We start from the raw sequence: 25360 nt of genomic DNA, 5'->3' as shown, positions 1-25360 counted from the left end.
CGACGGATTCTAACCGAAGCAAAACTCGATGATATTGGTGCAGCGTTAGAACGTTCTCCAAACAAACCTCTCCGCCGTGTTTCAAAAGAGGTGGGCGTGTCAAAATCATCGGCACATACAGCTACTAAGCTAACTAAGCTACTAAAATTAAAACCGTAATCTTATAACACAGGTTAGTGCTCGTTTTGCAATATTTGTATAAATGTCTGCATATGTCCATAAAAATAAGCGGGCATTACAGGCCGGAAATGTCGGCATCTCCGTCAGCGCCGCCCGCCACGCTTCTCCCGATCTCTCGGCTGAAGATCGAAATGGACGCACGGTACATACACGATACAGAAACGCGTAGTGAGAATTTTGATTATTAAGTATTATTTATTTTCATGTAATAACGAAGCGAAAGTGTAAATTCAACAATTATCTTGCAAGAAAATATCCAGCTTTTAAAGGATGGAGGAAGAAACGAAAATGAGGTAACGTGTATGGTGGCTGTCACTTTCACCTACTGTTGAAAGAGTGATAGAAATGTTCATGACATCGAAATCATATTTCTCTACCCAATGTAAACAACTAAAAAATTTTAATTCTCTGTTTGGAAATAAGTTAAAGCTAATCTTACTTGTTACATTTGTATTCACTTGTAACATCACATTCACATCCAAGAATTAGAAAAGGAGAAAAAAATATGTGCTTCAAATTGTAGATATTCTTTGTCATTTGTTAAATGACAGATTCGGAGATTGCTTTCTTTGCTTAAAGATAAGAGGAAGTTATTGAAAGAGATGACCTGAAAATTCTCTGTAAGCAAAGTGTTATTAATATTTTTATATATTGATTAAATTATGAGTAATGGCAAATGTTTCTTTGCGGCGTCCTCTTTTTTAGGACTTTGTCCTCCTTTTTCGCCTGCTCTGTCCTCTTTTTTGAATGTGTGTGTGTGGTCACCCTATACATTGGGATTAAGAAGACTCACTCCTCCCCCTGTCCCCACAAGAAACTCGGACAATTATAATTTAAGTATGAATTTATCAGTTTTGTATGTCCTATATGTATCATGAGAAAAAATACTATCTGATTTAGTATTTCCTTTTAGTTCATTCATTTTTTCCCCCTTGTCAGTCCAGAAGGAAAAAATGAACAAACGCCATAACTCTCCAACAAAGGAAGCTACATATTTACTGTTTTGTAAATATATTGAAGTTTTCAAGAACTTACACTTTCTGAAATTATAGTCTAACAAGGGAGATTTGCTGTGCATAAGGAGTGTGACTGAGAGAAAAATAAATGTGCAATTTCAAGTGCTTATGAACCAGAAAATTAGAAAAATGATAATGTAGTAGCCTATAATTGTACGTTATCAATGAAGGTGAGAATGGCATTTTAAACTTACCCCTTCAGTTCTCTCTCAGATGATTACATAAACAAGAGATTGATTGCTATGGTCATTCTGATTCCTTGGTTTGCCACATACATTTTAAAAATATTGAAAATGGGAACATAATTTTAACTTACCCTGTATATAAAGATTGTTAGGTGAGCAAATTTATGTGTAGATTATAAACTATATTTGTATTAACATTTGTGACAAGGGAGCATACTGTATGTTTTTAAAACTATAAACTATGTTTATTTAAAATGTTAATAACTCGTCATGAGTTGCCTCTTTCTTACAACCTTGGTGACAATGAAGTTCGACCAGAAAGGAATACGTGATGAAATGCACAGAGGCATAGGCGGTGGAATGGCTGACCCGCAGAAGTGACGCATGTGTGTAAGAGGAGGCGTGTGAGCAGGCAAGAATCGTGATCCCAGCATGTTGCATCCAAGGTCACGTAAAGAACGAAAACGGGGAACTATATGCGTGACATTGAACTTCGACCATGCACCAGACCCATACGGAAAATTCCAGATAGTGGCGCATTCGACGGAAGCATGACGTCACGGACATGATAAGGGAGTCCGCCGTACATAAGCGCGTGCTGTGCACCGAGGAACCGCAGTGCATCATCACCATGGCCAGGGGCAAACCTATTGACAACACCGTGACGAGAAGAGTGGTGGAGTTGCAACGGGATGGACTCAGTGAACGGGAAATAGGGCGCCAACTGAACTTACCCAAGTCAACCGTCCACTGCATCATCAAACACCCTCAAAATATGGGTACTACAGAGTCAGGTAAGGCCCCCGGTCGAAAACGCCTGCTGAGCGTGCGTGACCTACGGATATTTAGGCGCTATATCCAGACCAACAATCATGTTTCTGTGGCCGAATTACGACTGTGGACTCGAGAACGCTTTCACATTGAAGTGTCAACCAGAACCATTCGCCGTTACCTACAGCAATGCGGTTACCGAGTGTACAAGGCGAAACGTAAACCCTTCCTTTCCATGTTGAACAAAGGCAATCGACTACGGTGGGCACGAATGTACCGGGGATGGACATTTCGGCAGTGGAACAGGGTTTTGTGGACGGACGAATTCATTTTCAATGTTGTGTACGGGAAAATACGGAAAACAGTCATTTGTCGGAAGAAGGAACAGAATGAAGCAAAATGTTATGCACGTCGGGTACAGAAACCTGCGTCAGTGATGGTATGGGGATGCATGACGGCATCTGGGGTTGGCCCACTACACGTCTGTGAGGGCATTGTGAATGCACACGCATACTGGAGCAGCATCTTCCCACAGTGCGAAGGCACCTGTTCCACAGGCGGCGTCTCATCTTTCAACATGACAATGCCAGGCCTCATACAGCACGGCTGACAAGAGAATGGTTGACTCGCCATCACGTGCGAACTCTGCCATGACCACCATCGAGTCCCGACCTCTCGCCCATTGAGAATGTGTGGTGTGTTCTTAAGTGACGTGTGCAACAGAGGGGACCCACGACAGTGGCTGCTCTTATCGCCTGCCTGCAGGAGGAATGGCACCGCATCGATGTGGAATACCTTGAACGACTCGTCCGCAGCATGCCCCGACGCATTGCCACAGTTATTCGCTGACGGGGCGGCGTCACACCATGGTAAACAGGATCCCCTCTAACAGTGGTCGAACTTCAATGTCACGTGTAGATGGACGAAAATGTTTTATTTTATGTGGACACCATACATTGCTGCGTTGCAGCGGAAATTTATGTTTTCCTTTGTTCCATGTAGCCTGCTGAATAAAATATGTTCAGCATATGCATGTGTTCTCCTTCTTTCACAACGCACTCCTATATTTGTGACTGGTCGAACTTCATTGTCACTAAGGTTGTATGATGAATGGATACAATTTTCTTTCCAGACACTTAGAGCACGTAACCTTTGTTCTGCATTTGCACTTGATCTGGTAGAATACTGCCACTTTGAACATGTCTGTGGATGCAAAACGTCTGTAGCATAACACAGCTCATATCTATATATTATGTTTTTTATTAAATTACATATCATATCTTGTAAAAACATCACTCCTAATTAATGGATGATTCAGTGTAACTTTTCCTCTGGTGCGTATCATATATTTCTTCACATGAACTGTTGTGGACACTTCTGGGTTGTAAGAATTTCATTGATTTTCAATGTGGTAGTTGCAACCCATAAGGTTCGTGACTATACACTGTGTGCAAAGTTATCTTATTCTATGTTTATTCTTCAAGTATAGGGGTTTCTTGTGGTGGGGTGACTTTACACAGTACTTTATTTATTGTATTGCACAGTACCATTTACGAGAGTACTTGTACTCATGCCATCATTAAACAGCTCATCATTGAAGCCTTCTCAACTTTATTTTTGAAGCGTTGTTTTCATTACATTCCAACCTGAGTTAAAAGGCTACAACACAGTGGATAAATATGTAATAAATATCGAACATTCTTGGGATAACGAATATTCAAAGACAACCTGGAACAGTCTTCACACTTTTCATTACAAGTCTCTAATGAGGAGCATTTAATTTTTCTTAAAACTAGAAAATTGTCAGTTTCATGTACATAATAAAGTTCATAACCAAAGAAATAGAGTAGGACTATAATATATAGCGTGGAGCATAAAGAAAAGGTAACCAAAATACTGCATTACATTGTACCAATGAGACTGTCACATCATTCACTGTGAATGGCAAGTTGCTAGCAATAAGTTATTTGGAAAACCATGTTAGTTCAGTTCACTTCTTTGGCATTACAATAGTTGCTACAGATTCATTGTTCCCACAATACTGTCGCAGATTTCTTGGAGGGTATGTTCAACATTTTTTAACATTCGCAACGGAAACATCACTTAACAGGAGGTGGATGAGAAAAACCTGTCTCTCTTGACACACACGTTCCTCTTAGAGTGCTTTGTTTCCTAGGCCTATGTGTGGACTGGCTCCATTCTGCTGAAATACTCTCTTCTCACAATCCAGATTATTAAGATGACAAAATATTTGCAAATCATCTACTAGGAATTTGTCAATGATTTGTTATCTGTAGCAGCTAGAATTGTGTTACCAGTTTTATATTGAATGAGTCATTCAGAATGACTGTGCAGCTGGTAACACCATGGCTTGAAACTACCACCCTCAGAATGTAGTAGTAGTAGTTTGAGTTACCTTTTATAACCCACCCTCTAAGAGGCAAGATCAGAAAGCTACCTGATTTGTAGTGTATATCTTGTGTATGTGAAATGGTGTTTTAACCTTTAGCGGATGGATGGGAAATTTATCTCCAAACACCACATGGCAGCAATTAACATGCCATTTTTTGAAAACTACACACAGTATTTCAGTTCTGTTTTTTTGTTCATTAGTATACATGAACTTTTACCTCTGCTAAAAGCCCTGTTTTTAAGAAAGAAAATGAAACTGATTTCATCTCTCTACGACAATTATTTCTCGAGATAAGATTTTTTTTTTAACTTCACTGCAAGTTGCAAGAGCGTGTGCTTAAAAAGGTCCAATCCAATCCAGGTACATGAGGCTCCGTCCGCTAAAGGTTAAAGTTCACAAGTGATGCTATTATTTGTCAGAAGCACTTACTTGTGGTTCATATTGAGTGTAGTGACTATAAATTGTGTGAACTGTCCTGTCCTTGGATTTGATCCTTTTTGTTATACTTGTGTGAATGAAAAATTGAGATGACAAATTATAAGATTCCATAAGCATCATACATGGATGCAAAGATTAATACTGTCATAATTATTCATGTAAACATAGAAAGTAGATAATGCTAATGATTAAATTTGTATTGGTTTGGTATTTTATTGCATTACATGCACATAGTATAATATGAAAATTAATGAATGTAAACTATCATGTACTGTACATATTGTGAGCTCCATAGTCCTAATAATTTCAAATTTCCTTTCTTTTTTTATAATAATTTGATGTGAAATTTAGCCAGAGATTTGTATCCTATTATAAATACAGAACACATTCTGTCCTCACATACACACAGACATGTGCATGACTGGAAAAAAATGTATGTATTTTATTGTGATTTCAGTTTGGTTTCTTAGATCTTTTTTAAAGCACTTACTCCTTGCATTTCAAGTTTTCATGCATGTATGAGAATCAACTGAACAAATTATTTCTTAAATTCTTTCATGTATATGGTATGTATAACTACTATAAAAATATTTCTTGCTTGTTCTGTTCATTGATTTATTTTTGAAGTACAATTCTTTTATTTCTTGAACAGAAATTACGTTGCAAGCTTGTAATTCTTTCAAAATTATCATATCTCCTTTTAATTTAATGATTAAGGTACACATACATAAATAGTTCAGAGGACTTTTTATGGAAAGGGTATGCTATCCCAAAGCACTTTTAGAGGTTCTTGTTTTCAACAGGGCAGTTATCTTTGGAAGCCGAAAAGACATGGTTACAGTATGAATCCGAGAGGTGGGGATTAAAATTTAACCTGGAAGGTAGGAATTTTCCATGTATTCTGTGTCCCCTGCTTTAGTGCTGCAAGCCTTTGCATATTTTTCAGATTAAGAGATAGGCATCTCTCTACATACAAATTATACATCTGGCTGTTTGTTTCAGTTGAGCTTCGCCAAGTAATTGTGCATCCAGCTATTTTCCCTAAAATGAGTATGCAGTTTGAAACGTTGTCTAGCTTAGTATTATGAAATGTGGTGGCATGAATTAATTGCATTTTTTCCATTTGGTGTTGTAAATTGAAAGAGCTGATGTCCAAATTATGTTGCATATAATAATATCAAGCAGAGGTATAGTACGTTATTCCATTAATCTTCAATACACAGCGTAACTGCTGTACTTCCCTGTAGGCAGAATGATTAAATAACTCTGTGTGTATGTGTGGCATACATGTTAGATTCTTGAATGTGTTAAAGCTTTTAAAAAATACTTTGCAGAAGTGAATTTATATTAGCATTGTGTTCCATGTGTTTGCCTAGATGTACTTCTTGTTATACTTGTTTGTTGAACATGTTTTTCTTTGTATGCTTGTGGCAGAAAATAGAATAGTATTTATTTATAATAATTCAATAGTACCGATGAGAAAATTTGTGAAAATGGATTAAATACAAAAAGAACTTGCAGTTACTTGCAAAATGTTTTTAGTACAAAAAGATGTGTGCACATTTAGATATATATTTACTCAATTTTTATTACAGGTATTTAATGTGATTTACATAGCTTCAAAAGTTAATAATTTATCTAATTGAAAAGAACAAAGGAGGTTGGATAATTGTAAAAGAGAAGCGTGTTTTTGATACGGTAGTTTCTAATATTCTCTCTTTGTATTTCATGTAACTATTTATTCTAAGGCATTGGGGATTTACATAAAGTAATTTGATTCATGCATTATAATTTTTAACATTTCTGTTTATTTACTTGTAATGTGTGGTGTACCTCCAGGCTTCACTCATTACATAGTTACATTACCTATGTAACAATTTATGTGCCTATTTTACCTATTTGCCCTTTTTTATAAACACAAAGTTCATATGTCATACTTTTTCAAAGTAAATTTCTAAACATGGAATTTGTTTCAAAGGAAACCCAGTGCCCAGCTGGTCATATACCTTAATGATGGTGGTTACAATGCTAGGGTCGCAAATTTGAATCCTGTCCTAGACATTAGTGTTCTTGTGAACGAGTGTCATTTAATTTTTTCAATTATATCATCTCTGATCCTCATCCTCACAATTAGAAAAAAGTGGTAAAAAAGTGACTAAATAACGAAAATCAACATTTTTCTGCAGGATTAATCAATGGTCCCAGATTTTGCATAACTCGAAGGAAACTGATAGTTAACAAATAAACTGCAAATTTCATATTTAAGGATTTCACATTATTTTGTGAAAAAAATGTCAAATGCTCTTGCCATTATCTAAAATGAACAACAAAAAATGTAGTCTCGTGTTTTGTATTGTCAAAAATTAAATATATGTGCTCCCTAAGTATCAATAATGCCTTCTCCCTCTCCATACTTAAATGATTTGAAAACAATTGTAAGTAATTTTGAAAGTGAATCCATAATACATTAATTTAGTTTTGTAGCCTAGAAAAATAAGTCTGTAAGTTATGTGCATTTACGTGTTCACTTCTGTTTTAGCCATGTCCCACCAGGAAGAAAGCCAGTCCACACCTGCGTTAATTCGCGTTCCAGAAGGTTTTGATTCAGAGCCTGGAGCTAGTTCTTCATTAGGTATCATTCCAGAGAACAATCTCCTAGAAAGCTATACGAGGCTTTCAATAAGTTTAGAAGAAAATGGTCTCTTTAAGGTAAAACATAGTTTGAACTTACTATTTTTACTGCACGAGATTTAATGTTTTATTGCTTGAATAGATTTAACAGTTTTCTGTGGATTGTGCTGTAATTATTGTTACATTACATATTTATTATAATATTATAAACAATTGTAGTCAGTAGTGAAACTAACAACCTGTAGTATTACTGGTGAGCCAATTAACAGTTTTACATCAATGATGTAAATGGTTAAACTCGTTTAAAATATCTTCGAATTTCAATTTTGCAACTATTGGAGCTATATGATCTAAGATCGAGAGGTACATAATACAAGTAATGCATTACTTTTTCAGTATATTTATGCTAGTAAAAGCTTGCCAAAATTGCAAGAATTACTGATATGATACTTCATTATTTAACTTGCGTTACTTTGATAAATTTAGAACTGGAGGATTTATTTGTCAGGACACAACATGCTTTCTTGTTCTTTTAAACTTATGCATGTAAAATTATGATGGAAAAAATGTGCACTACTGAGAACAAATAATGCTTGTATGAAGAGTAAGTTTGCTCTTTCGGATGAAAAGTGATGACAACATGTTACTTTGGGATGAAAAGTGATGGCAACATGTTACTTTGGGATGAAAAGTGATGGTAACATTACTTTTGGATGCAAAGTAATGGTAATGTTACTTTTTTAGTAACTTGTCCAAACTTTGCATATGATGCGTAACATAGGCTATCTTAAGGGCAGGATGTTCATAATTCACTCTACTGAGTTGAAACAACAGGAAAATACTCCAAACCAGAAAAAATACATGAAAAACTAGAGGAGGGAAGAATTTGAACCATTCGGATAACAAGACAACAGCAGAAAAAAGACCTATACAAAGACAGTGATAAGGATATCTTCAGAGTTTTTGGAGAACGTAACATAAATTCAGAACGAGACGATTTCTTTGCCAGAACAAAACCTGGATTCTGCCAGAGTAATGGAGAGAGTTTTACATTTCTCTGCGTGCTCTAAAATCATAATCTAGATACAGTACAAACAAGCTGTTTGGTCAGACACCATGGTCCGGAAATTCCTTGCTCTCATATCTCCCAGTCAGGCAGGTGATAAGCAGAACGTTTTCTCTGGAGTCTGGTTGTTTCTTCATCTTTATGGTTCTGGGGGAGAATCGCTGCTAACTACAGCCAGGTGATGAGTCTTAACATTTGTTCTGTGGTACCGAGAGTATCTGCTCTAGTGACAGTGTGGTATTTTCTTTCCTATTTTTTTTTTTGGTGACAAGGAGAAAAGTATGAAACTACTAGAGCAGAAAAAAACTATACAGATCACCACATTTTCTCATGCACCACCTTTTCTTTTTCAACGACAGTGGTGGAAAAATATTTGATTCATAGTAAATTTTAGGATTGTTTCATTTATCTTTCACATGAAAAGGTAAGAACATGTACTCTCCTTGATGAATGTTTAATTTGATAATTCTCAAACACTTTGATATCTCACGTTCTGTTCTATTTCATGCACCTTTCTATTTTATACTTTTCCTGTTGTGTGCGTGGCAAGGGGGGTGAATATTTGGTATCCCACACGTGCATGACATTTCCTGCTATGTAACACACTCACTGGTATTTCACCAATATACAGTGAAACCCTGATTTTACACTTCTAGATTTTATGCTCAATCACACATTCAATTGTCATGATCAGAGTAGAGAAAAGTGCTATGTAACTTATGCAGCACTTCATGTTTTCCCACATATTAAGATTTTCCATCTTGGTCCCATGAAAATGTAAAGTCGAAGTTTTACTATTTTTGAATTTGTATTAGACTGCCCCCGTGGTGGAGTGGTTATCACATTGTGCTACGACACCAGGGGTCCCAGGTTCGAATCCCAGCCTGGGTATGGATGTTTGTGAGTGTCCATTCATCAATTTCATCATGTCATCACTCATCCCCATCTTCGCAATTTAGCCAAAAGTGGCACTAAAAGTGAAGTAAAATAAAGCAAATTAATCAATCGATCGAATTTGTATTAGGAATTGCAACATTTTTCTTTCTCCCAGTACTGCTAGCTTTAAGCATACACTTCTGCTTATGCCATCTCATCCACAGTTGCTTAATACATTCGAGAGTGGTTCATATTCACTGACAAAAGTGTACTTCATGTATGTGTTCCATATAAGATGATTTGACTAGGTCAGTGATATTTGTGTGTTATTTATAGATGATCAAAGAAATATGATTTCCAGTTTAATTCTTTTTTGTGTTAATCTGTCTTGGCATATTTATATTGGAAATTTGCAACTTGCTGTTATTTAATCAGATCCTTTATATGTTTCTGTACGGGAAAAACAATGCCATTTTCAGCACATGTAGCAGTATTTCATAAGAAAAGAAAATGAGCAACCAATTGTCAATAATACCACAGGCATTCATTCTTCATATCTCGAAACCTGTAAGCTTGTAACTAGTTTTACTCTCATTACTGCTGCTTTCATATCATCTGATGGTATTTGTGAATGTACAAAAAATTGAAGTATCAGTTCTGTTGGCAATTGCAAATTAATGTAATAAATAAATATGTTACAGGTAATATAGTAGAAAATATACACACACTTATGACAGTATTAAATTAGTGAACAATGGTAAAAATTCCATGTGGCAGTTTATTGCCAAAACATTTATTTGTAATACAACTAGCTGTACGTAATGATGTTCTTCAGGCACTAAGAGTAATATCATTCAGTACATATACAAAACCAAAATTCTTCATATCTCTGAGCAAGCAAGGAAAACCATACGCTCGAAAGTTTTTTTTGTTTCTTTTCAATCTTCAGTGGACAATATAACAAGGTTTATTTTTGTATGTAGTTTTATTAAATTCAGGTACATGTGTGTGTTTTAGGGCGATATGTCAATTCCTCGTTTATGTGAAAAGGTAAACTTTAATGTAAGCAAAAGCGTGTGCGTGTCAGATAGATTTTTGCCTGTACAAAGAAAATCCAAAACACATTCGCACCTCGCCAGCCCCATTTGCCTGACCTTTGCCAGAGTTCCTGAATTGGCAACCTTCACCACAGTTACTGAATTCGCAACCCAGTGGCACAGGAACGTTTTTCATTTGAGGTGGTACAAAATTCAGCCCCCCATATATAGGTGCATAAGTGTGTGTGTGTACACACCACATACTACTATACAGGTACCTATATCTTGCTATAATGTGAAGGCATGGTAAATATTCCATTTTAGAACAGCACACATGAATTTCCTGTTTTTTGATGCAAAATTTGCCTAAGTTGTTTTTCTTAGAATTTATGGTTATTTTGAAAACAAATGTTAAGACCAGAAAACAATTTCGAATCATATAAAGCTCTGGAGCTTGTTCTGACCTCATTTTGAATTTAATGGAATGCAAAATGAGGAGTTTGAAATATGAAAATTGCAAAGAAACATAGATCTGTTCATTTCAATGCAGGGTGAGATTAAAGAAGGTGAGTAGGATTCCCCCTCCCCTATCTTGAGCTGTCTCAACCAGGAATAATCATCTCCCACCCACTGAACATTGAAACCATACTTTTGCACATACCATTGCACATATCATACTTATATAGTTCCACTTCAGTTCAGTTTATTTTTATTTTAGTCCTATAGCTGCATATAAAAATATTTTTAAACAAATTATAGCAGAAGTGCATCACATCCAATGCCTTTTAGAAGCTGGTATTTTCTCAGCCATCTAGAGGGCATTGTATTGAAAAAAAAAAAATACTGAGTTGAAATGGTTAACTTTCAACATGAAATTCATAGCTAGACATAAGCTGTTTGGAAAAATGACTGCTTTTTTGAATGGATAGTCTTTCCCAAGAGTTATCTTCAAATGTCAGTAGGTTTTTAAATACATCTACATAGTATATACAAACACTCACATAACTTGAGTAGTTTTGCATATATACTGTATATTGTAAATAGAATCTTATAGTATAATTTGCAATGTTCGTTAAGCCCACTCTATGCACAGATAGGATCATCGGGACTGGACCTACAGTTTAAAGTGGGATACAAACCACTGCGTAATGTGCCTTCACCAGGTATCGAACCTTGGATTCCTTGATTACAAGGCCACTATGCCATTGAGGAGGTACTTTTCAATATTTGGATTTGCACTTAGAGCAAAAGGAAAAGAAGAAATCTTGCTACATCTTTTAACACACTTACTCAAATGTATCCTTGATACAGTTTCTTCTTGAACTATGTCTATTACGAAAATCTAGTATCAAACTCCTTTACATTTGTATTTGGCCTAAAATATTTGTATTCTGGGCTTTCAAGAGTATTACATATAATTTGACTTAATGGCCACTAAACTTGGTCATGGAACAAAATGTGGTGCATTTTGGCCACCTCGTGTAGTGGTTCTCAACCGTTTGAGACCACAGCAAGGTAAATTAATTTTATAAAAGTCAATGCCCTGCTCAAAACATTCTATCTTTTATTTTTTTTTTACATTAATATGCACCCTTGAAATTAAGTATTAATACATAATGGAATATGATATGTAAGCTTGTTGACAAATATAAAATTTTGTTTAAAATGCTTGGCATCCATTTGATTTAATGAACTCTTGTGGCCTGGTATATTCATGTCCGGGCCCAGTACCGGGCCACAGCCTGCCAGTTGAGACACACTGCCCTAGTGCATTGTGGTCCCGAAACAGAGGCAGAAAATGATATATATTATCCACAAAGGAATTTTTTTAAAATCTGGCTTTCTGGCAGTAAAATTTTATTTAAGCCCACTTTATGCCCATATGCCATGCCCCCCCTCTTACCTTAAGATATGAAATATTTAAATGTGAACCTATAAAAAGCCACAATTATAACATGGATGGTTTTTGAAGGTTTTTATTTTTTTAATTATTTTGTCCTTTCATAAGTTGATATGTTTGTGTAGAGAGGCAGGTTTGAGATGTCTCCAGTATTGGTAGTTTTAGTTTGTACAACCATTGATGCAAGGCTTCCAGATGTCCGAATTTAGTTCGGACACTACATTCATTTTAATACCTGTCCCGGCTTTTTCGAAGCAGTCATGAAAAAATATCTATTTTCTTCCATTTTTTTTGTTAACTCACATCTAGACATGTTCTTTATTATAATAATAATTGCTAATATGTATCATTTAATTTTTATATACCTTATTTTCTAAACATAGAATTATCAAGGCTGTTCAATGGTATAAGTAAATTAAAGGAAATTTGAAACCATTGCTAATTTGCGGAACACAGTACTATTTGAAAACTGAGAGTTAAATGTAAACAATAAGCACCAAGCTGTATGACGTGAGACAGCCTTTGTCAGTAAGTGACTGTATGTGTTTGATTGTTGGGTCGGGGGGGGGGGGGGCATCGATTTTTCCATTACTTTGGACCATAATACTGCAACTTTACAATTGCATGTTTAGCTCTAGTACCTACTCCAAGAGCATTTTGGTGACCACTTTGGTAGACTGGTTAGCAATTCATGTTACGATGCTAGGGGTCCCAGGTTTGAATCCCAGCCTGGGTATGGGCATTGTTTGTGTGTATGATCCTTCATCAATTTCATCATATTGTCATGATTAGACTTGGCAGAAAAGTGATGTAAAATAACCTCATTCAATCAGCTCTACAGAATTTTGATCTTCTCTTTGTTCCGCATTTTTGGATCTCTTCCCTCCCCAAAGTACGTATTTCGAAAATGAAATAATGAAAATATACTTGTTTAGCATTTGTTGTATAACTGAGAGTTATTTATTTCCACAGAGCTTATCTCTATTCTTATATCTTCTTTTTATCTATTAATATAATAATAACAATACAGTATTAATTAATTTATGCATTATGAATATACCTATGAATTATAATATATTTTTTAGGGATGGGACCGATTAATCGGTACTCTATCGGTATCGACCGATATAGGCATATCGGTGTATCGGTTTATCGGTAAAATTACCGATTATTTTACCGATCCGATATATCGATAAATATCTTATAATTTAGTGCAAAATTCTGCCATTTGTTGTAATTTTTATGGATAATCTCGATGCCCTACTACTTTTTAGAAAAGTAATTGTCTAAATATTAAACTTCTTTTGCACTGCAGTCACCTTGAAACACACATTTATTAAGGAGATAAATGAACATTTCAGGTTCTTCATGTACCATTTCTAATTTTATATCGGATCGGTAGAATATCGGTTATCGGTATCGGTAAATTTTATATCGGTACTTTATCGGTATCGGCCAAAATTTCATATCGGCCCATCCCTAATATTTTTATTTGTATAAAGCATTCAATCAAAAATTTGGCCATTTTCCAACAATAGTACTTGCATTTATAAGTAACTTTCGGTATATATGCATGTAGTTCTGCATATTTATTGTGAATAGTAAAGTTTTTATATATTGTGAAACATCTTAATATTTATTTTAATATTAGCATTTGCGTAATTTTTTTGCGAGATCACAGGAATGCAACTTAAGTATAATCAAATCATTTTGTTTCTAAAAGGTCAAATTAGTATTAAGTTCATATAATGCTCAGAAAGGCTAATCAGGACTGGGCCTACAGTTTTAAAATGGAATCCGAATTGCTATGCAATATGTCTCCACTGAGAATCAAACTTGGAACCCCCTGATTATAAGACAGTGTTTGGGTAGGTAATGCACAAACTCACATACGGCAAAGCAAATTAGTTACTAGCAGAAATGGCCAATGTGTTTCTCTTGGATGTAAAATTATTTAGGTAGTTCCATAATATGACTTCACGAACCTTTAAAACTCTTAAACTGATACTGCAAGTGAAATAGGTTAGCCGTAATTAGTAAAAAGCCAACTTTTTATATAAAAAAAAAGTACATTCAAAAGAGCCAGCTTTTTTGCAACTCTAGCCAGTTTTAACAACCATTTAATAACATTCTTAGTAATAATATAATATTGAAGGGAAGGAATATGAACATGTGAAGAAAGGAAGACTATAAAAATTAGTACTTCTTTCAGGAAAGTCTTTTGTTAGATATTTGAGAGTTTTTGCAGCATGTTCATGCTAAATGTTATTACAAGAAAACCTTATAAGGTTCATTATACATTCTTATTCTTTGTGGTGTCACACTGATTCAAAATAAGGCATCTGACTACTATGCAAGAGGCACAGGTTTGATACCTGATCAGGTAATAGGGACTGAGCTCATTGGTGGGCCCAAGGAGGTTGATGGGAATCATAACTTCCCTCCATTTTGGACCAGTATTCCTAAAAACAGAATGCCAAAGGCAGGTAAAGATGACAAAATGAAGGCTGACTGCTAAAAAAAAGCACACATACCCCTTACCTTTCGAACATCCTGGGCATGTCACGGAATGTGCTCATGGTTACTGTACTTCAAGTAGTGCTTGAAACCTACCCACCCTCTTTTCAGTTGTGCTTGGAAGCCTTACCTACACACCCCATACATATATCTATGCTACAGTGTTAAGTACAAAACATCTGTACTTTTTCCTCTGTAATGACAAATCAAGCCCACAGTTTTAGCTGCTTGAGTTACCCTTATGTTGAAGCGTATCAGGCATGATACTGTAACAGCACAGTGATCTAGAATTTTTATTTTTTGATAGTGTACTGATGAGTAAAATAGCATATTTTGACTGTTCTAGTCATTTTCAGTTGTTTACTTTTTGTATGGTTTTACTATTAAAATATACAGGGTGGCACAGATTGTTACTATCAATATCAATTTCCAACCCTATCGGAATGCAGGTGCACATGCACAGAACTCCCATGCTTAGGCAGATAGAAGTCTGGCAATCGGTCTACCATGGAATGTTCACTTGTTAAGACATGAATTGTGGCAGTGGAATGGGTTCCTTTCAGGAGACTCGGTAAGCACTGCACTGAGAAGCATCAGGATGCAAGATAATACACCTCTGCTGACCTGGAGACTTATGTTTCTGCACGCTGCCATTGGCTTTCTATTGTCTGACCAATCATATCATGTTGTAATGCTCTTGCATGGGTTGATGGTGACACTCGTAGTTCGCAGTGCCTTTTGTGTCTCCTGAATGGAACCTGTTTGGATGAACGCATCCACTGCCACGATTCGTGTCTGAACAAGTGAACATTCCATGGTAGACTGATTGCAGACTTCTATCTGCCTAAGCATGGGAGACTTCTGTGCATGCGCACCTGCATTCCGACAGGGTTGCCAACTGATATTGATAGATACAATATGCGATACCCTGTATTAATTAATGTTAATTTTGTGTGCCATATAATGAATTTTTATGTACAAATGCCCTTAGAGATAAAAAAGTGTATTTTTTTTGTTAGATTCATGCTTTCTTTCTATGTTATTTCATTTTTCTTTGTTGATTTCTTTGTGACATCCCAATTCTGAATTACATAATTACATTTGGCTGAATCCAGCAATAAAAATCTTTCTATAATAGATCCCAGCTGAAATATAGCAGCAAATTTCCGCACTTACTGTTGTAGCCTGCAACCAAAATGACACAAAGATAAGGAATGTGGGACAATGTTTTAAACGGTGGAGAACAGGCATAGGTGGTGTCCCTGAAAAACACCTCAAAAGTAACTCTAAATGTCTGCACGTACTTTCACTCAAGGCCAAACAAGATGCTTCAAAGGCAAGTGATGGTGCTTTGTCTTTAGAGATGTATGTTGATGTTTATTGATGTCCAGTAGTGGCTCTACAAACATTTACACAGAGAAGCAGTGTAAAAAAAATGTAACCTAGTTTAGACATGCACAAGTGTATCTTGTTTAAGGATGCTGTCCCTTCACCTGATTGTGTTCTGCGATGCATGTGTGGGTGTGTTATGCCTACATATGCAAATATTCATAATGTGGGGAGCAACAATATTATTAATGTATTGTATCAACTCTATAAGGAAATAATTTTCTTATTTTTGTATACAGTTATTGTGTGTTGTATAAAATAAGTGCAAGTTCTAATTATTATTAAAGAATATGTTGCACCAAAGTGATTGATGCTATAATTATGATTTCACATTACATTTCAGGGTGGCGACAGACCTGGAAAACCTGGAAAACCGGGAAAAGTCAGGGAATTTGAGGTGTCAAAAATAGTCAGGGAAATGTCAGGGAATTTCGTCTTCATTGACTTTTTTTTTATTTAATTTAAAGATATCGTTATGGAACTCTGCACGGGAACAGAAAATTGTTATAACTTGGGCACTATGGAAGTAATCTACTTCGGATAAGTTTTGTTTTGCAGCTAAAACATCATAGCATGCAACCGTGTACAATTCAGAACGCCGGACCGAGGAAGGGGGTTTGGCGGGCGCGACCCCCGAACTTCAATAGAAAAAAGAACAAAAATCTGAAGTTTGCCCCCTCTTCTCCCACTATTTTGGGAAGAAGGCGCGAACTTTAGTATTCTTTTCAAAGAATGGACATTTCTCAAGAGAATGAAACATGTTTCATGTTCTTGGGTGCCATACAAGTAGAATAATAAGTCAAAATGTGATTTTTTATTTTTACGAAAAATATGTAACTTGCATTTTTGGAGGAAAATTGTTATAACTCGGGCACTATGGGAGCAGTCTACTTCAGATAAGTTTTGTTTTTCAGAAAAAACATCATAGCATACAACCGTGTACAATTCATAACGCCTGACCGAGGAAGGGGGTTTGGGGGAGCCCGACCTCCGAATTTCAATGAAAAAAACAACAACAAAAATCTGATGTTTGCCCCCTCTTCTCCCGCTATTTAGGGGATAAGGCGCAAACATTAGTATTCTCTTCAAAGAACGGACGTTTCCAAAGAGAATGAAACATGTTTCATGTTCTTGGGTGCCATAAGCCAAAATGTGAAACACTGTTTTTTACTAAAAATAGGTAATTTGCATATTGCTCAGAAAATTGTTGTGACTCGGGCACTATGCGAGCAATCTACTTCGGATAAGTTTTAATTTTCAGCTAAAACATCAGAGCATGCAACCGTGTACAATTTAGAACGCTGAACCGAGGAAAGGGGGTTTGGGGGCGCAGCCCCCGAATTTCAATGAAGAAACCATAAGAATCTGGAGTTTGCCCCCTCTTCCCCGCTATTTGGGAAGAAGGCGCGAACTTTAGTGTTCTTTTCAAAGAATGAACATTTCTGAAGATAACGTAACATGTTTCATGTTCGTGGGTGCCATACAAGTTGAATAATAAGCCAAAATGTGATTTTTTTATTTTTATTTTTTTTACAAAAAATAGGTAATTTGCATTTTTGGAGGAAAATTGTTATAACTCGGGCACTATAGGAGCAATCTATTTCGGATAAGTTTTGTTTTGCAGCTAAATCATCATAGCATGCAACTGTTTATCAGAATGCCGAACCGAGGAAAGGGGGTTGGGGGCGCGACCACCGAATTTCCATGAAAAAAAAACAACAAGAATCTCGAGTGTGCCCCCTCTTCTGCCGCTATTTTGGGGAGAAGGCGCTAACCTTAGTATTCTCTTCAAAGAATTGACGTTTCCAAAGAGATTGAAACATCTTTCATGTTCCTGGGTGCCATAGAAGTTGAATAATGAGCCAAAATGTGAAACTCTGTTCGGAAATGTGGCATGGATATGTTGCGGAGGGGGGGGGGGGAGGTTGGTCATCAATATGAATTTCCCAGGCTTGCTCCAGACCTGTGTCAGAGTTTCCACCCAAACATAAGTGTATGAAGGTCCAAAAAGCACATTCATTTCGTAATCAGCACCATGATACCATATGGTACCATCGGGCGAGTACGACCTTACACTGATGATACCATATGGTATCATCGGGGGAGTAAATGTTAAGCTTCTAAATATTACGTGGAAAATGCATTGAATTATCATTTTTTTTCTTGTCCGTATGGGAGTAGTAAGGGGACTTGTCAACAGATGGAGGTGATAAGAGCGGGTGGCGCCGTCCGATAGTTGTCGGACGTCGTAGTAAGGCATTTTGTTGGGCAAACTGAAGGAACATGGAAACAAATAGGTTTCATTGATACATACGATTTTTGTAGAATATCGCCACCCGACAAAGTATCTCACTACAACATGCGACAGAAATTGCATGGACTGCAACATCCAACAAAAATCGCATGCATAAACAAGAAGAGCTTTAGACTGCAAATATGCTGCTGGAATTTTATTACTCGTCTGGCTCACTTCACCTTATTTAATGTAGCAGTGCTTACGAAGGTTTTCTTTCATCATCCTGACGTATTACTGGTTTTGCACAAGTTAACATACGTTTACAATGACATTGCACTATTCTTAGATATCAAGAAGAATCCAACCAGATGGAATATACGTATATTGAATACTATCACGAAAAAGTGAAACATAAATCTGCATTAGTGAACGTTATAAAAATTGGTAAGTGCATGCTCCCAACCTCAAATTTACTGCAACACTGTAAATTCCTGTCTGTTTAAACTCATGAGAGATGGTCATTAATCTCTCACTGAGTAAGGTTAATGTCCAATATTATGAAATGAAATACTAATAATAAATACGTAAAGGTTTTAATATCATATTTACTCGGATCATTCAATCATAAAAGCAAATCACTTTATTCAAGAATTGACTTTTCTCTGCCAGCCCTGCTAAATTTTCACTTTCCATCTACTGATTTATACGAGGGGTGGCCAGAAAGTAATTTCCAATTAGTAGGGACATTGATTTTTCGCAAACGCGAAAACTGTGAAAAATGGTAATTGCTGCGAAGTTATGTTTAGGAATGTGCAGTGATGATGTCTGGACACATTTTTCGCCCGTTCGAAATAATGTGAATTTGTCATAAAATGCGAATTGTTGGCTTTTTTAGCGATTTTTTTAAAGAAATGTCCTAAAACAACGAAAAATTCCATGAAATCCAACATTCTTGTCTTATGTAGGCCATGTTTGTGTACATAAAACATGCAAGATTTCCAACATTTTACTCAAGAGTAAACTATAGAGTTATACGTACATGGAATAATTCCGACAGCCACATTAAATCATGTATTTCCCACGATTTTTTCAACTTAACAAGTGAAAAAAAAGATAATGCCAATTTTTGGTGCCATAATATATCGGTATCTGTCACATGAGATTGATTGATTTTAATTTTTTGGGTGCGTCGCCACTTATGGTCATTATGCACCCTTCAGTATATACGGGGAAAATTCCATTATCTAAAATCCTTACCTTAAAATTAAAAAAGGGGTATGGAAAATAACTTTCCCGAAATAACTTTCAAGATATCAAACTCTCACGAAGAGGCTTAAGCCATTTGACTTACTTTGAAACAGTAGTTTAAAAACACCATGAAGGTATAATTTCAGATATTTGCCACAAAATGCGCTAAAATGAAAATGTGAATTTTGGGGAAAATAACACCGTGTAGTAAAAAAATAAAAAAATAAGAAAATACAGCAATTTAAAAAAAAATAACAAAATGTCAAGGTCCCTACCGATTAGGCATAAATAAAACAAGAATATCAGTTGTACTTTATTACATTAGTAACAGTGAGTCCTAACCTAATTTTCGGCATAATCACCACCGTTGTTCTGGCATTTATCGTAGCATGGCACTAAATTTTGTATGCCCATGTTATATGTGTCTGACAGCAAAGACTGGAACTATCTCTACCGCAGTGTAGCTGTCAAATCCTTGCCCTGCCAGAAACCTCTTCAGTTAAACAAAGAGATGAAAGTCGGTGCATTCAAGGCCAGGGCTGTACAGGGAGTTGTCCAAGATCTCTCGCCCGAAGTGATGCAAAGTGCCCGTGTGTACTCAGCTGTATGGGGTTGTGCACATTCGATTGGCCTTCCGTGAATTGTCTGCACCATCGTCTGACCTTACTATCACTCACGACGTCCGGTCTGCACAACTCACTCGATTGCTCTGTGCCAAATTCTGAGCGTGCAATGTAGGCTACATCGCAGTCGGTGGGAGACTGTATGAGAGCTGCAATCTTTAACCTAGAACTTTCTAAAACGGCTGCATTGCAACTGTACCAGATTACAGCTACATGCCACTTCTTCCTGCCTGTGTGTGTGTGTGTGTGTGTGTGTAGCTCTCCGACCACTAGTGCTGCGTATAGGCACCTTTGGAGGAGCTTTTTTCAGGATGCCCCTCGTATATGAACTTTCAGAAGATTTTATTATTGGAGTGTTCCTGTTTTAATGTGTGGTTAGCTAAATCAGGTACCTATACAATGCAATTCTATAAATTCCTTGCGTTAAATTTCTAATACCTACATACCCTTTTCGTCAGTATTAATGGTATAACTGCATATTGTCAGTTTCACAGTACTTCACTTGGATATATTGTACTGAAGCAGAAATCCCATTGATAATGTAAGGAAATATGACACTTTATTTTGTTCGATTCAATTGTTTCAGTTATATGCAAGAGTTAAGTTGTTTGCTTTACAGAGAAGAGAGAAGTTGCTTTATGCATTGAAAAATGCGTCCGCACTCATTGTTCTTGCAAGCAGAGGGTTCCAAACCTCAGTGGAAATATCAACATATAATACGGAGAATGTATAGCTAAGGAGACTGATAAATTACAAATTGTATTTCTTAATCAATCACTCTTCACTCTTATCTCATTTAGTCGTAACTTTAAAAATAATCAAGTATTTTATTTTAAACTTACTGCATATGAAAAATTCCGTAATCGTTCCCTAGCTTGTGAATTGATATAATTTTCCAAATTCACTATTTTGCAGTTTGAATTCAAATCATAGAGAATAGAGAAATTAAGTCAATTTCATAGAAGATAATATTGGTGCTTAACAAAACCATACGTGGATCTGTGTGAGTTTATTATTTCTATTTGCAAAAAGATCGATTTAGTTAACTTTGTAATTGTCAGGGAAAAAATGTAAATTTTGTCCTGGAAAACCTGGAAAAGTCAGGGAATTTCATTTCTGCTTGTTTGTAGCCACCCTGCATTTCCAACTGCCGGAGAAAGCAGCAAGGGTGGCATTATTCTTGATCAGGCGTCGCTTCCTAAATCTCTACCAGTGAGGGGGGTAGGGGGGCTTCTGGTTGCAAATTGTATGATGTCCCTATGCTTCAAAAGAGCTTAATGGAATTTTACATGCTGTTCTGTGTTCTACAGAAGAAATTGGTAATGCTGAAGGACATCTATCACTGCCAAGTTCACTGCAAGTATTTAAAACCCAATTTTAATATTTTATGTATTTAGAGAATTTTCCAGTGACTCACATGGAAATTTACATTCACTATTGTTGTTAAGGTAATACAATCATAATGCAGTGTAAAACCTCTTTTCAGCTTCAATAACATTACATGCCATGTGCTGAATATAACATGGTGCCACATTCAGAAATGATCATTGTTCCTTATGAGTGCTTTTCACATGCACGGTTCTGTGCCATTAATGGCAGCTTTGAACAGCACGGACTTGGAAAACCTGGATAGTACCTAATTTTCAAAGTGAACTTTGATTCACTGTTGTAGTGTTATTCTAAAGTTATGGAGGCTTTTTTTTTAACACTCATGAGCACTGTAAGGAAAATGAGGAAAAAAAGAGAAACAGCTTTGAGATCTGTGCCTGGTCTTTGTCATTATAAATAAACTTACTATTACTCCTTCGCAGAGAACACAAGACGTTCCAGCCTATTATGAGGCTGCCTCAGACGTGAGATGCACTTTAAGGCTTTTTATAAAAAATGTCCTAAGGTTATACTCCCGGGACTCCATAAAACTTTTGCCGATGTTAATTCCGCACAATCTGCACTTGCAAATAAAATTCTGGTTCAAGATAAAGCTTGAAAATCTTTGCTTCATTACACTAACAAAATCATACATTTTTAAATCAACTTACATTATCTATCAAATCAGTAATTCACATCACCTAGCTACCGGAACTGAAACTTCGTCAGTTACAATTGGAACGGATTACAAAATTGCATCAAATTACGACATCATACTATGACCCAAGTATTTCTTTTTATATTAAACATTGTATCTTTAAATTGTATGGGTTGTAACAAGTATGCATGAAGGGCCACATGGTACTGCAAGGTAGACAATAGTTTCTGTACTCAATGCTGGGAGTGACGATCAAAATTATTGTGTGTGATACATTGTAGGAACAAACTAGTGTCATTTGTAGAGGGCAAGATTGATTTATTTGTGTGCTTTGTAAACTTCATGAGGAAAATTTTTACTTTCACAAACACAAAAAGTCTTTCCATTATATGGTAATACTGTTGCCTTCTAATCAAGGGGTCCCAAATTTGATCTTGGTGGTTCCGTCAGACTTTAAACTGCAGGTCCAGCCACAATTAGCCTATTTGAGCATAAAGTTAACTTAAAACAACAAACGCAAATGAATGAAAGTCGCTGGTAGCACAGAAGCAGTAAAAAATTAAACTTGATGTATTCAAAAATTTCAGTTTAATTCAATCTCTTGTTAGAAGTTAGAACTCTCTCTCTCGGCATATTCTACATGCATACAAGTTTTAATCTCAATTCTAGAATTCAACGATGCAGGTCAGACACCAGTAAAACCTTATATGTTGTGTACTTTGTTTTTGTTATCATGATCTACTTAATTACATGAAAGTTGAAATGTGGATGGCATGATTCCATGAGTTGCTCAGAATGACTGGTTCTCCAAAGACCATGGTCAAGACTGTTGACAGTGATCTTCCTGGTGTGTCTCCACTCTCCCAACTTGGGAATTTCCTGCACCTTTCATTGACATGTCTTTAACAACTGCCCTCCCAAAGGCAGAAACGTTAATGGCCGAATACCAGCAGAGAATACCCCAATTTTAACGTGTTTTATATGGATGGGTTCAAGTCAGGTGAATCAGTTGGTTCGCTTTCGTCCTAGATTCTCAAAGTTCCAATTACTCGTTACATCCTGCCTGTTCCATCTACATGGTAGAGTTGTACACCAACCTCCAGGCACTGGACTTTGCTGGCATCAATTGTCTGGAGAAAGTCCTTGTCTGCACTGATTCAACCAGCATGCTTCAGAATCTGGAATCTCCGAATTCCCAGCATCCAGTATAGAGCGACCGCAAGAAAAAACCTTGGACAAAAAGTCCCCGTGCAGCTTTCCCTTCTTCCGTTCAGCTCGGGCCATAAGGAAGCATGGTCCACTCCCCCACCTCTGGTCGCGGGAGTATGGTGCAAAGGAGTTGCGGGTCTGCGCAGGTTGTTTTGCTTGTGATTCCACTATGGTACAGCGCATCTTCAGACTGCACGTGTCCTTATCTGCCAGTGCTGATGTCTACTTCTGCTGGGTCCCTAGTCATGTGGGCATACAGGGGAACGAAGCAGCCCTTGCAGCTGCCAAGTCCGCTGATGCAGCCGGCGATGTTCTCGTCTACCTTTTGCCAGCTGGCAACCTGTAGAATGTTTCGTTGCTGTCTTCTAGACACTTGGCAAGAAGAGTGGGGTGCGATAATGGGGAACAAGCTTTATGCTGTTAAGTTCACCATAGATGCATGGTGTTACTCGTGCCATCCCTCTAGCCGAGAAGAAGTTGTTCTTACCTGGCAGCATATTGGACACAGTCGTCTAACGCATGGTCACTTGCTCCAAGGACTGGACCCTCCGATGTGTCGTGTTTGCAATGCTGGATTAAGTATTTGGCATATTCTTGCTGATTTTGCTTTCCTCGGACAGACTTTTAATCTTTCCAGCTGTCTGTCATCCCTGGTGGGTGATGACAACAGTGTTTTATCAAATGTTTTTAGATTTTTGCAAAGAGCTCTTCCATTATCTGTAAGGAAGCTCTTAGTGTCTTCTGACTTTTTAATGTGTTGTGTTTATCTTGTACAGGTCTCTCTACAACCTTGCACTTTTAATTTTACATAAGTGGCTTTTTACACCCCTTCTTTTAACCTTTTTAAGTCAGAATTTTAGGTAAGGGGATATTTCCCTGCATACATTGAAAGGTGCAAAATGTCTTAAAAGTGCCAATGCACCCAAAACTTTTAATTGAATCAATCAACCATGGTCAAGACAATTAAAATGTATATCTAGATGATTGTTGTCAACTGAAGGAAATATTTTTGTAAACGTTTTGGAAGAAAATTGTTCTTCCGACTTAATGCTTTTCATAACCACAGTACAGTACTGTTTCTACTGCCTTGGTAACGGAGTACATTGAGTGCTTAACTTGCAATGTCACTACTACTGAGGCTTTCAGGTTCAAGCCTGGGTCTAGGATGGGTGTTTCTGTGCAAGTGTACTCTTTGCAACTTCTTATTTGACCATCCCGAAAGAATTCTAAGTCCCAAATTCATAAACTTAGCAACATTGCACTTCGGTGCCAGCTGAAAGTAGCCAACTTTGAGTTGGTTCCTCAACTAGACGAAAAATGCTGTAGTGAGAGGTTTTCAATTTCGCACATTCCATGAACTTAAAAAACTATAACCTGCTATTATAATACACAATCAAGCAGAAATAATAAATTGAGAGAACTTTTGAGGAATTTTTAGGATTCTGCTTGCTCGACTTGAAATCAGAGGAGTTTCAAACACTGAATAGTTTTTCTCCACCTGGAGGAAATCGCCATTGATCTTAATAAGCCCAACTAGGTTTCACACAACATCCACATTATCATACAAGTATTTTATTACTTGTGTCTCCAAGATGAATG

General features: G+C 36.7%; 1 protein-coding gene across 10 annotated transcripts in view; it reads left to right on the top strand.

Moving 5' to 3' along the window:
- Positions 1-25360, top strand: part of RhoGAP71E (Rho GTPase activating protein at 71E) — a 188275-nt gene that overhangs the window by 139571 nt on the left and 23344 nt on the right. For 9 of the 10 annotated variants that reach the window (XM_083119385.1, XM_083119388.1, XM_083119382.1 and 6 more), the window contains 2 exons: positions 5807-5884; positions 7543-7712. In XM_083119385.1, the coding sequence (XP_082975511.1) occupies positions 5807-5884; positions 7543-7712 (248 nt within the window). The remainder of the gene's footprint in view (positions 1-5806; positions 5885-7542; positions 7713-25360) is intronic. The other variant, XM_083119384.1, reaches the window with a different exon arrangement.

The sequence above is a fragment of the Lepisma saccharinum genome, chromosome 3 (assembly GCF_977018435.1).
Source record: "Lepisma saccharinum chromosome 3, izLepSacc3.1, whole genome shotgun sequence".
NCBI lineage: Eukaryota > Metazoa > Arthropoda > Insecta > Zygentoma > Lepismatidae > Lepisma > Lepisma saccharinum.
This window is presented reverse-complemented; position numbering and strand designations above follow the sequence as displayed.